The sequence below is a fragment of the Dendrobates tinctorius genome, unplaced genomic scaffold, assembly GCF_039654945.1.
Source record: "Dendrobates tinctorius isolate UK_male_01 unplaced genomic scaffold, ASM3965494v1 ptg000093l, whole genome shotgun sequence".
Lineage (NCBI taxonomy): Eukaryota > Metazoa > Chordata > Amphibia > Anura > Dendrobatidae > Dendrobates > Dendrobates tinctorius.
In genome coordinates, this window is record NW_027361761.1 from 23,156,539 (window position 1) to 23,169,290 (window position 12,752).

General features: G+C 44.8%; 1 protein-coding gene across 2 annotated transcripts in view; it reads right to left on the reverse strand.

Annotated features, from left to right (window-relative positions):
• The window catches only part of LOC141098610 (adhesion G-protein coupled receptor F3-like), a 130,529-nt gene extending 121,860 nt beyond the window's left edge, over positions 1-8,669 (reverse strand). Inside the window, exons 1-2 of one of the 2 annotated variants that reach the window (XM_073586572.1) lie at positions 8,271-8,665; positions 1,887-1,989 (exon numbers count right to left, since the gene is read on the reverse strand). In XM_073586572.1, coding sequence (XP_073442673.1) covers positions 1,887-1,988 — 102 coding nt within the window. In that variant the 5' untranslated portion in view covers position 1,989; positions 8,271-8,665. Of the gene's footprint in view, positions 1-1,886; positions 1,990-8,270 lie in introns of both variants that reach the window. The other variant, XM_073586571.1, reaches the window with a different exon arrangement.
• Between the last annotated feature and the right edge of the window lie 4,083 nt (positions 8,670-12,752).

A 12,752-nucleotide genomic window follows, 5' to 3' on the forward strand; every position in this document is an offset into this window, starting at 1 on the left:
TCTTTAGCCTGGACTGGGAGAGTCATCTGGAAAAGGTCCAAGCTATGTTTGATGCTCTAAGGGAGGCGGGGTTTACAATAAACCCAGAGAAGTGTGCCTTGGGTAAAGAAGAAGCCAAGTATCTGGGATATGTAGTGAGTCGAAGCGAAATAAAATCCCAAGTCAGTAAAGTGGAGGTAATTCAAACATGGCCAAGACCTTTGTCCAAAAAGCAAATTAGAGCCTTCCTGGGGATTGTTGGATATTATAGGAGGTTCATCCCAAACTTTGCAATGGTGCCTGCGCCTCTGACTGATCTTCTTAAAGGGACAAAATCAGTTTTAGTCAGATGGTCCGAAGAGGCAGAGTCAGCCTTCCAAGAAATGAAAGGGGCTCTGCGTAAGCAACTCGTTCTGATGGCCCTGGACTTGAAGAAAGGGTTTATTCTTCAGACAGACGCCTCCGATGTCGGGGTAGGAGCAGTCCTTTCCCAGGAAATACATGGGGAGGAGCATCCTGTTCTCTACCTGAATAGGAAGCTATCTTCATGTGAAAGGAATTACTCAGTCGTAGAGAAGGCGTGCTTGGCCATAAAGTGGGCGGTGGATACGTACTATCTGGTGGGACGTAAGTTTAGGTTGATATCCGACCGTGCCCCACTCAGATGATTGAGGGAAGCAAAGAGTAGAAATGCTAGGGTTCTTAGCCCTGCAGGACTTCAGCTTTCATGAAGAACATAGGGCAGGGAAGCTACATGGTAATACCGATGCCCTCTCAAGAATCCCTTGTCTAGTGGGGGAAAGTGCCAAGCCCCACAGTTTTAGGCAGAGGGGGAAGCATGTAGCATGGCTTAGGGTCGTATAACCGATGGGAGGTATGTTTCATGGAGATGGCTTGTCTCTGTGATGTAGCCCAGAGTGTTTTCTTTAGTGCACGTAAGCACTAAGGGATGTCACCATACATCTATATGTGTTTGAGGACCTGCAGTGATGTCACGGGGCTAGTCATGTGATAGGTTCCTGGGTGTGGTTATACCTATATAAGGTAAGCTACTTTTGTAGGGCTGTATGTGGGGAGGGGGAAGGCTCCTGTGTGTGTTGAGGCTCCAGGACCGAGTCTGAAGTACTGGACACTTGTACTTTGTTTTGCCTGAGCAAAAGGCTATTTTTTTTTCTGTTCTGTTTTGTGAGCTTGTGAAGCAATAAACCTCGTGAACGTTAAAAGGAACCTGCCTCCTGATTGCCTCCCGTTGCACCTGAGCGAGTACAATCCCTACTGTATTTACAGTGTGTATATACATATATATATATATATATATATATATATATAGACAGATAGATAGATAAATGAAAGTTTGGTATCGCCGTAATCATACTGAACTGGAGAATCGTTATGCATGTTTTTACGACACAATGAAGGTAATAAGAACAGTTGGCAAAAAAACAGTGGCGAAATAGCATCTTTTTCACAATTTCTCTTTAGTTGGAATTTGTTTTACCATTTTTTAGTACATTAAATGGTAATATAAATGGTGTCATTCAAAACTACAACTTTTCTGCAAAGACAAGCCCCTCATAAGGCTATATCGTCAGAAAAAACAAGAAAGTTATTGCTCTCCGATGAAGGGAAAGAAAAAATTAAAGCACAAAAATGAAAATTTGCAAAAAACATGAAGAGTTATAAATGGCAAGTGGGAACAATTTTCTAGAAATCTGGTTGTGTAATTTTTTTTTTCAATCCACCACGTAGATATGTAGTGTTGACAGACTACATTTCTCAGAATGCCTGGATAGTCTGAAGTATGCTGAGATTTGCTGCTTTACAGCCACCAGTGGCAGTCATGTGGCGGCACGTTACGTGGCCTGGTATAATTCATACATATAAAGTGCGGCACATTTTTTTCTTACCTGGTCGTGTGATAATAGACTCTGCTGCTTTCCATTGTTCCAGTAACCTTGGCTTCTTCCAATCATCAGATACAGGATCAATGCTGAAAGAGCGACTGTCATCCTGAATCACAGCAAATATGTATTAGAGAAGTACTTTTCTAAATGAACAATGTTTCAATAAAATGCCTCTAACATATAAAACTACAAGTAGTGACCCCCAGAAACAGTGCCAGAAAAGCGGCAACCAATAATAGCGCCAGCAGGCTTCTTACCACCTAAGCAATTCCAGTATAAGCCATGCACCGCCAGCTGTTCCCCATAAATAATACTGCCAGCAGAGCGTCCTCATTCAACAGAATTAGTGCACTGCCTCTCCTAAAATTTAACTAGCTGTTGTTGACGATAGTTTTGTGACTTTCTTATAGACATAACATATGAATGAAAGGGGTTGTCTGCTTTAAATAACCAATTTTCAAACACAGTATAGCAATTCATTGGTAATAGAATTTTCTAGATTATGAGATTTTAGCCAGAGCAGAGAGAGCAACTACTAATTTCAATTTCAATTAGCGTGTGTAATTCTTCATTCCTCCTGCGGGGTTGCTGCAGGAAACTGAAACAGTTTGTTAGATTACAAACTGATTGATCAACTTGTCATTGGCTGACGCTTCTAAAAGATAAAGGGAATAACAACTCCTTTAATTCTCATAGATAGCCAACTTGAACAAATAGTATTTTGCCATTCTTTCAGTCTTTACCCCTATTTGTCACAGTTTTACTGCACTTTTGTAAATTGATCTTGTAGTGACATAAATACTACAGAACATTAAAAACCATTAGTAAAAAAAATAATTTTTTCGAATGGGGCAGTTCTGTAGTTTAGGATGAGAACAAGCTTCCATTAAAATTGTAAAATTTCCATAAAATGTCCCATGAATAGGAAAACGATAATTTTCATTCAAAGACAGGAAGAAAGTTCACATAAATTCAAAAAATATTAAAACTTAGGACAGAGATTTACTTTAGATTTCATAAAAATTCCCGCCGAACTGAATATCTAAAAAGGAGGATAGGGAACTTTCGGCAGAGAGCAGAGGTGGGCCTGTGCCATAAAAATACTAATATTATAGCTAAACCATGATTGGAACTAGGTGAGATTCAGGGGGATCATGTGTCGAGTTGAGTGAATGTGTTCGCAATCGGTTGCTGAATCTGGATTTGCCATATTCCGGCCATATTGGTACCCTATTTGTGCCGAATTTATGTTTGACGATTGATTCCGAACTCATTCGGTCACTTCTACTCCCATTGACTCCAATGACGTTCGGCTGTGTTTGGTGAATATTGCAAATACAATGTTCGCCGCTGATCGTAATCGGAACCGAATTTTGAAAAATTCGCTCCAATCTAATCATGTGGCAAAAAGTTTTGGTCCTTATCAGAACTTCTTGCTGTGTTAATTATGTAACCTATGTGTCCACACAATATAGTGTAGAGATGGATCACAGTCTGTATTAATAAACACATGATTTAGCCCAAGGAGCATTTTTGGTGTCAGCCCCAGATGTTTGATAAGAAGGTCTAACTCCAATTCATCCCAACATTGTTGGTTGTGATTAAGGTCAGAGACATAAACAGCCATTGTCATGTCCCATGATTTAGAGTCATACAGACAGTACTGCATTTAATCATATTGTTGTTTTTCATTGCTGTGTATAGATCTGTTCCTTTTAGAGGTTGTCTACTCCCCCATCGCATGTGACTCTCATTTCTGTAACCCCTCCCTTCTTCTCCATCTTTGGGTCTTTCTCCATCTTGGAGACACATTTATACAGCTCTGTACAAGGAAAGTCTCTTTTTACCTACTGTAACTGCATTATGCAAGGATTCAGCTGAGAATAAACCTTCTACTGGACTCTTCAAACATGCTCTTTTCAGTCAAGTTTAAACTCTCTGCGGACATCACTAAACGTGAGTAACGGTAAACAGACGCCATGGGATGGCAGTCTGAGCGCCCAACACTTACAGTTTGGCCATGAGGCAGAATAGCCATGCTAGTTCCTCCTCAAGAAATTCATCACTCCACTTCTTTATGGAGCTTGTGCTTGCTTTGCGCACATGCAGTATGCTTTGCCCAACTGCGGGCAAAGCCGAAAATCATTACTGCGCATGCGCCGGTACACTATGTCCCGGAAGTATTTCGCTGTGTTCCAAGACATAGTGACTGGCGCATGCGCAGTAAGGATTTTGGGCTTTGCCCGCAGTTGGGCAAAGCATTCTCTGCGTGCGCAAAGAAAGATTGCTTTGCGCACGCGCGAACGATGGAGAATACCGGAGAAGAGCACGGACGAGGGCCACGGATGGGGTGGAGAAGAAAGAAGAAACCCCTCCCATCGGACCGGACGCAGGCCATTTACATAGGCCTGCAACTTTTGGTGACAGATTCCCTTTAATATGGACTCAAACCTCTGCAGTTAGAACAGCTCCCAATCTTCTACAAGATTTTGGAGGTATCTCTGGGAATTTTTGCCCCTTCATCCAGAAGAGCATTTGTGAGGTCAGAACGTGACGTTGAGGAAAGGCCGAGCTCACAATCTCCAGTATAGGTGTTGTACGGAGTTCAGGTCTGGGCTCTGTACGGCCACTCAAAGGGTCTTCCCCAAAGTGTTCCCACAATGCTGGGAACTACAATTGTCCACAATATCTTGCAAAGCATTAAGATTTATTTTCACTGGAGCTAAGAGGCTGAGGCCGACCACTGATAACAAACACATAGCATTATCCTCCTCCAAAAACTGTACACAATGGGGCACAATGCAGTCAGTGGGTAACGTTCTACTGGAATCACCAAACCCAGACTCCTCCATCAGATGCAGATAGGGAAGTGTGATCCATCTTGGTACAGAACACATTTCCTCTAGAGTCCAGTGGTGACAGATTTACACCACTCCATCTGACACTCATCATTGTGCTTGGTGATCTACAGCTGCATGCAGCTGTCCATCCATGCCGCTTCTAGCAAGGGTGCAGTGTTTGTGATGATGTTGATACCAGTGAACGTTTGGACTGTGCAATTATGGAGTCTGCAATGTTTTACCACTGTTCTTTCCAGTAATATTTGCTTGATTTTTTTTGTATCTGTTTGCAATGGGTGTAAATGAAACACTTTAGGGATCCACATACTTTTGGTTATACAGTGTAGATAAAAAGGATTGAGCTAGCTAGAAGATAGATAAACGATGATAGATAGATAAACGATGATAGATAGATAGAGACAGTGTCGGACTGGGGTGCCAAGGGTCCACCGGTAATATTGACTTTGGGGGCGCACTTTTCACCTACATACAAATATTACATGACCCTACTTCACAAATGTACCTATATCGCTAAATAATAATAAACTGGGTAGTTTAGTTAATGAATGAGATGCTGCTTTTTTTTTTGTACAGAGTGAATTATGACAAGTACTGCCCATATAGTAAGGTTGGGGGTCCAGATTTGCACAGGGGCCCACCGGGGGATTGCCTTGTTCCCCTATGGGCCAGTCCGAGCCTGGATAGATGTCACTCTTAGCCATACTTCACAGCTCCTCATCCCAACATGCATTTTGCTCAGAGACCTTCATCAGGGTTCAGTCACACAGGCCATATAGGAGAGCTGTATATATACACAGTCAAATGTAAATTACACATTACCTGTAGACGAGTAGCTGGCTCCCTATATGGCACATGTGGATCACGACGACGTGACTCACGTCAGCATGTGCTCCGTTGGGTAACTATGGGGATGCGTCTACGCCCATCATCCCGCAATCCACATCATATATTTGGTTAGTAAATATTTGATTGGCACGTTCTATATGTGTATTTACAAGTATTTACTTTGCATTACTGATATTTTGCGGACATGACGCTTTCATTCACTCGTTCCCATATTCTCATCTGCACCATACACAAATAATATGTAACAAGAACCCTGCACAACATGCGGCTCAAGCAATGTTTAATCCGCCGCGCAGCTGTCCGCGAGGCACCGATCCCATTTCTCTTTAATGCTCTTTCAGAAGCGAATACATTTGATCAGTGCGATGTACGATGCTGAGACCGCGGCCGCACAGCAATGTGATGAGGTCAGTATGCGAATGACGTCATCACACTACTGCTGGCACCAAAACCTCGTCAAGTGTTCCATGGAGGAGCTGGAGATTACAGCTGTTTAATAATCATTTTAAATGAGGCAGCCGGGGGATGGGAGGGTACATTATGAGGAGGATTGAGAAAGGGGGCACAGTATAGCGAGGAGTAGTGGGGTGGTTGGACTTTATGAAGAGGGTAGCGGTGTGAAGGGATTATTTTTGAAAGGGGCAGTTTGGTGGGATATTTTGGAGAGGATCAGTGTAGGGGGGTATATTTTGGAGTGAGGCTGTCACGGGACAGTTGGGACAAAGCAGGAGACGTGGAACCTGGGCCCATGAACTGCCCCTCAGGCTAAGGGGGTGACCTGACTTTCCTTAACTTGGGGGTACACTTGAAAGTAGTGAGGCCCAAGTCCCCCACCTGTCCCTATCTTGGGTTTAGCCCTGAGCTAAACTAACCCCCTCCCCAGGAGGTGAGACAGGGAATAAAGTAAACTGCACCCAATAACACACAAAGGAAAATAAAACAGACACAACGGGGTTAAAGCAACTAAAACCCAAAACTTAGCTTTGCTCTGCTGCAAAAGCTCCAAGCAACAGAGAAAGGATCCGAGCAGCATCCAGCAGCAACTCCACTGCTCCAGACAAGCTGAACCCCCTCTCCACCAGGCAGGTCCAGTCTTCCCCAAGGTTGGTTAGGAAATGAACAATATTACCAACAGTGATTTACTGGACATGATGACCTTTTATAGGAAGGAGGGGGGAGTAGTCATCACCTGTTGGTTAATTCACACGTGTAGTAATCCCAGTGGCCACCAGGGGCAAAACCAGCACCAAAAGCAACTACAGTTGTAGTAAACCCCAGCGGTCACCGGGTGAAAAAGGTTTCTATAAGAATCCACATTCTGCCACGGCTCCAAAAATGGACCGTGACAGTACCCCTCCTTCAGTGAGGGGCCTCTGGACCCTCAACACCACAACTCTCCCGAAAAACACCTACGGTGCAGACACCTAGGTCCACCAGAGTTCACCTCAGCGACCACCTGACTTGCAGGTTTATGGAAAACGTGGGCAGATGGAAATGGCAATGTATGCTCCGGAGGCACCACAAATCTCCAGAGCGCCGACCTGGGGAGCGAGTTGTGTATGGGCATAATTGGGGGTAACTCCAGCTGGTAAGTCTCCAGGCCAAGGATGGCCGACACCCGATACGGCCCGATAACCCGAGAACTCCAGACCCCAGTAACACACTTCCACTGGATGTTTTTGGTGGCCACCCATACATACTCGTTCACACACAGGTCCGGACCTGAACGTTTATTACCATTCATGCGTTTGCCACAAAATGGTGAACTCTTCAAAGGGCTGACAACAGAGGCGTCCCCCTGTGTCGTCATACTCACACCCCCACAATGCTCAGAAGGAGTCACCAATCTCCTCCGACCCCTCCTCCTAGGAGGACTCCGACACCCAGGGTTAGCATGTGGTGAGGGTAGAGACTTGCCCCTACTCCCTGGCAGCACCTCTGCTTCCCCCACTGGAGAAGTAGGGGATGGTTGTAGAAAGACGGCAGAGACAGTTGCCCCTGGGCAGCAGCCCTCATATGACTGATCCCAGCAGACTACTTCCCTAGACCGCCAATCTATGACCGGGTTGTGTTTTTCTAACCAAGGGAGGCCTAAAACGATAGGTGATGGAATTCCCCCCAAGACGTAGCATGATAGGGACTCTTCATGCTGAGTCCCTATGCGCAGATGTATATTTTCTACGACTTGGGTCAACCTCCCCTGGCTCAGTGGGACAGAGTCAATGGCCTGGATGCTTAGAGGTTTGGGAGCGTCCTACACTTCAGGCCATGTGTCTGGACAAAGTGAGCGTCCACCAGATTGACTCCCGCTCCACTGTCCACAAACACCGGTATGCCCTCAGGTACCCCGTTAACCACCACCTCTGCTGACATAGTACACTGAGAGGGCAAAATGGAGGAAATATACACTCCTTGGTCGCCTCCCTCCACACGACCAGGGGGGCGCGGCTTCTTAGATGGTACAGAAGATTTGGCGCGCGCTGGGCAGACCCTGAAAACATGACCAGTCTGCCCACAGCTAAAACATGCCCCCACATCACGACGATCCGCAGGCAACACCGCTGGGGAACCAACTTCTCCCACCTGCCTGGGCTCATCCACCTGCACCTGTGAGTCCTCCTCCTCAGCAAGGACCACAGGGGGCATATTCGCCAAAGCCGCAAAAAACTCGTCCACTGACCGTAGAGATGGTGAATCGGCCGGCAGGGAGAAGGCCCAGGGTTGGTTAGCAAATGAACAATATTACCAACAGTGATTTACTGCACATGATGACCTTTTATAGGAAGGAGGGGGTGTAGTCATCACCTGTTGGTTAATTCACACGTGTAGTAATCCCAGTGGCCACCGGGGGCAAAACCAGCACCAAAAACAACTACTGTTGTAGTAAACCCCAGCAGCCACCGGGGGAAAAAGGAAAAATGTTTCTATAAGAATCCACATTCTGCCACGTCTCCAAAAATGGACCGTGACAGAGGCAGTGTGGGTATATGGGGGGGATATTAAGATGAGGAGCCCTATGGGGGAGATATTATGGAGAAGCTCAGTGTGTGGGGGAATATTACGGAGAGTGGTACTATGAGGGGTTATTATGGAGAGGCTTATAGTCTTTGGGGGATGGCATAGCAAGGAGTAGTGTGGGGGGAATATTGTGGAGAAGGGCTGTGTGGGGGGACATTATGGAGAGTTATATTATGGAGAGGGGCCACACAGCCAGAGGAGAAGTTGGGTACTGGTAAGAGCACCACGGCAGAGCTGAAGATGAAATGTGCTTTCATTTTAGATGAAGGGACCAGATGGAGGAAAGGGCTGAGTTTACTGTGAGGGAACATAAGGGTATGTGCACACGTTGCGGAATCTGCTGCGGTTCCGCAGCGGTTTTGGCTGTGCGGTTCCGCAGCAGATTCTGCTGCGTTGTACATTCCCTTTATTTCCTATGAGAAAAAAAAAAACGTGCACATGCTGCGGATTTTTCCGCGCGGTTTTGCTGCGGTTAACAATCCGCAGCATGTCAATTCTTTGTGCGGTTCTGCTGCGTTTCAGCACCCATTGACTTCCATTGAGTCATGCAATTCCACAGCAAAACCGCAGAGATAAAAATATCTGCGGTTATTGCTGCGGAATTGGGTGAAAAAACGCAGCAGAAGGAAGTGATGTCGGGAGGAAGAGGAAGTGCGTGGGCGGAGTGTAGGGAAGAAGGAATTCGCCATAACGTCATGGAACGATACCGTCGCATGGGGATCGATGTGGGCCGTCTCATTGATTTGGTATGTATGCATGCATGTATGTGTGTGCGTCAGTCTGTGTGCGTCAGTCCCCATGCGACGGTAGGCCCACAATTGTGCCCAGTCGCTGTATGGGACTGCTGCTCCCATCCGGCTATAGGATGGGAGAGTAGTCCCTGCGACTACCATGCACAATTGTTCAGTTAAATGGTTAAAAAAAAACCCCATACATGACTCATACAATACACATACAACACATGTAACATACAATAAAGGACATACAACCTACAACATTAAATACATACACACCACATAGCGATGCTCCTGCCCTTTTTCGCGGAGTTTACCGGTGTTTGGGCGCTCCGGGACCTCGCTTTACGGCACTGTAGCTGCGTGTGATCTTTCCCACGCAGTAATGCCGTAAAGGAGAGTACCGGAGTCAATGAACTCCGGTAAACTCTCTCGTGCATGCGCAGTAACACACTGCAGGAGCTTAGCTCCTGTCAGTGTGTTTCTGGTGCCATGGGGGATGGTCACATCTCAGGATGTGACTGTTCTCCATGGCAGATCGTCGTGGGACCCTCGTTTATGGACTGCGTCGGACCATGGAGTATGAATTTGTTTTTTTTTTCCTTTTTTCTAGATGAACGAGGGCGTCGCAATGGATTGAGAATGTAATAATATTTTTGACAAAAACTGTGTCTTTTTATTTCATTAAATGTTTTTTTTTGTGTCTGTGTTTTATTTCCAATTTTACTTTTTTGGATTAATAATGGATCGGCGTCTTCTTGACGCCTCTCCATTATTAACCGGGCTTAATGTCACCAATCAAAGGTGACATTAACCTCTTTATTACCCCACATCCCGCCACTGCGCGGGAGTGGGAAGAGAGGGGCTAAGTGCCGGAATTGGCGCATCTAATAGATGCGCCGTTTCTGGGGCGGCTGCGGGCTGGTATTTGTTGCCGGGGGGGCAATATCTATGGCCCCTTCCTAGGCTATGAATATCATATCAATTCGCAGCTGTCTGCGTAGCCTTTCTGGCCCTAAAATGTAGGGGAACCCCACGTAAATTTTTTTTTGGGTCCCACCATTTTTTAGAGCCAGAAAGGCTGCGCATACACTGCAGCCTGGGTACATATGGTCTACATTAACCCCTCCCAGCCAACACATAATTGAGGAACCCAGGACGTATTTTGGATTCTGTTTGGGATATTGATTATGGTAGGGATTGTACTAAGTGTAGGGATTAGTGTAGGGATTGTACTAAGTGTAGGGATTATGGTAGGGATTGTACTAAGTGTAGGGATTAGTGTAGGCATTAGTATAGGGATTGTACTAAGTGTAGGGATTATGGTAGGGATTGTACTAAGTGTAGGGATTAGTGTAGGGATTGTACTAAGTGTAGGGATTACGGTAGGGATTGTACTAAGTGTAGTGATTAGTGTAGGGATTAGTGTAGGGATTGTACTAAATGTAGGGATTATGGTAGGGATTGAACTAAGTGTAGGGATTAGTGTAGGGATTGTACTAAGTGTAGGGATTACGGTAGGGATTGTACTAAGTGTAGGGATTAGTGTAGGGATTGTACGAAGTGTAGGGATTACGGTAGGGATTGTACTAAATCTAGGGATTAATGTAGGGATTAGTGTAGGGATTGTACTACGTGTAAGGATTATGGTAGGGATTGTACTAAGTGTAGGGATTAGTGTAGGGATTGTACTAAGTGTAGGGATTACGGTAGGGATTGTACTAAGTGTAGTGATTAGTGTAGGGATTAGTGTAGGGATTGTACTAAGTGTAGGGATTATGGTAGGGATTGAACTAAGTGTAGGGATTAGTGTAGGGATTGTACTAAGTGTAGGGATTACGGTAGGGATTGTACTAAGTGTAGGGATTAGTGTAGGGATTGTACTAAGTGTAGGGATTACGGTAGGGATTGTACTAAATCTAGGGATTAATGTAGGGATTAGTGTAGGGATTGTACTACGTGTAAGGATTATGGTAGGGATTGTACTGAGTGTAGGGATTAGTGTAGGGATTGTACTAAGTGTAGGGATTACGGTAGGGATTGTACTAAGTGTAGGATTAGTGTAGGGATTGTACTAAGTGTAGGGATTAGTGTAGGGATTGTACTAAGTGTAGGGATTATGGTAGGGATTGTACTAAGTGTAGGGATTAGTGTAGGGATTGTACTAAGTGTAGGGATTATGGTAGGGATTGTACTAAGTGTAGGGATTAGTGTAGGGATTGTACTAAGTGTAGGGATTACGGTAGGGATTGTACTAAGTGTAGGGATTAGTGTAGGGATTGTACTAAGTGTAGGGATTACAGTAGGGATTGTACTAAGTGTAGTGATTAGTGTAGGGATTGTACTACGTGTAGGGATTACGGTAGGGATTGTACTAAGTGTAGGGATTAGTGAAGGGATTAGTGTAGGGATTGTACTAAGTGTAGGGATTAGTGTAAAGATTATGGTAGGGATTGTACTAAGTGTAGGGATTATGGTAGGGATTGTACTAAGTGTAGGGATTAGTGTAGGGATTTTGGTAGGGTTTGTACTGAGTGTAGGGATTAGTGTAGGGATTATGGTAAGGGAAGAGATTAGGGTAAAGGTTAGGGCTAGTGATTCGGAGGGTAGGGGTAGGGTTAGGGTAATTTTTTTGTTGTTTTTGGTCGTAAATACTTTTTTTTGGGAGGGGGTTTTGGTTTTTGAGGGTTAACATAGTATCTAATGATCGGAATCTCTACATTGTAGGTCCGTGATTTTCCACCCATATGGGACCCTTCTGACGAGGCATACAAGGACCGCTATTACCGCGATCACTGCTGGACCAAAGTGTTACGCCAGCTGTATCCTGACTGGGATTCGTGTAACAATGCAACACAGTTGCAAATTGGTAATTAGAATCTTCGTTTTACACTCCAAAAATTGGTGATCCTATATATTATAATTAACGTTTTGTTGCTTTTTTTCTTTTAGAGAAAGATGTAAAGCAGCGATGGATCCGTGAAGGACAGATTCCATAAATATGTGGCACGCTGCAATAAAAGTGGATCCTCTCCCACCCGACACTCCTTCGCTTTTTATGAGGAACTCCAATTTTTGGTAACTGGCAGGACATTGCATAGGTAAATAATTTTTATTTCTAAAAAGTATTTTAAAGCAATCTATCCTCTATTTGTAGGTGGTATAACACAATCGGCATTTGTATTCAACGCTGCATACAACTGCACCGTTATTTTAATTTGTTGTGCCCACATAGAACAGCATAGTAGAGGAGATGTGATGAATTTCCCTCTCCACTATGTGTACAAACAGTGGAGGTTGTAGCGCTGTTCCCGTACAGGTGACACGTGTTTTGCCCCCACAGCATGTCACTTGTCTTGCGTTTGCACTCTGTCTCTGCAAGATAAGTATAATACTATATTGATATTATG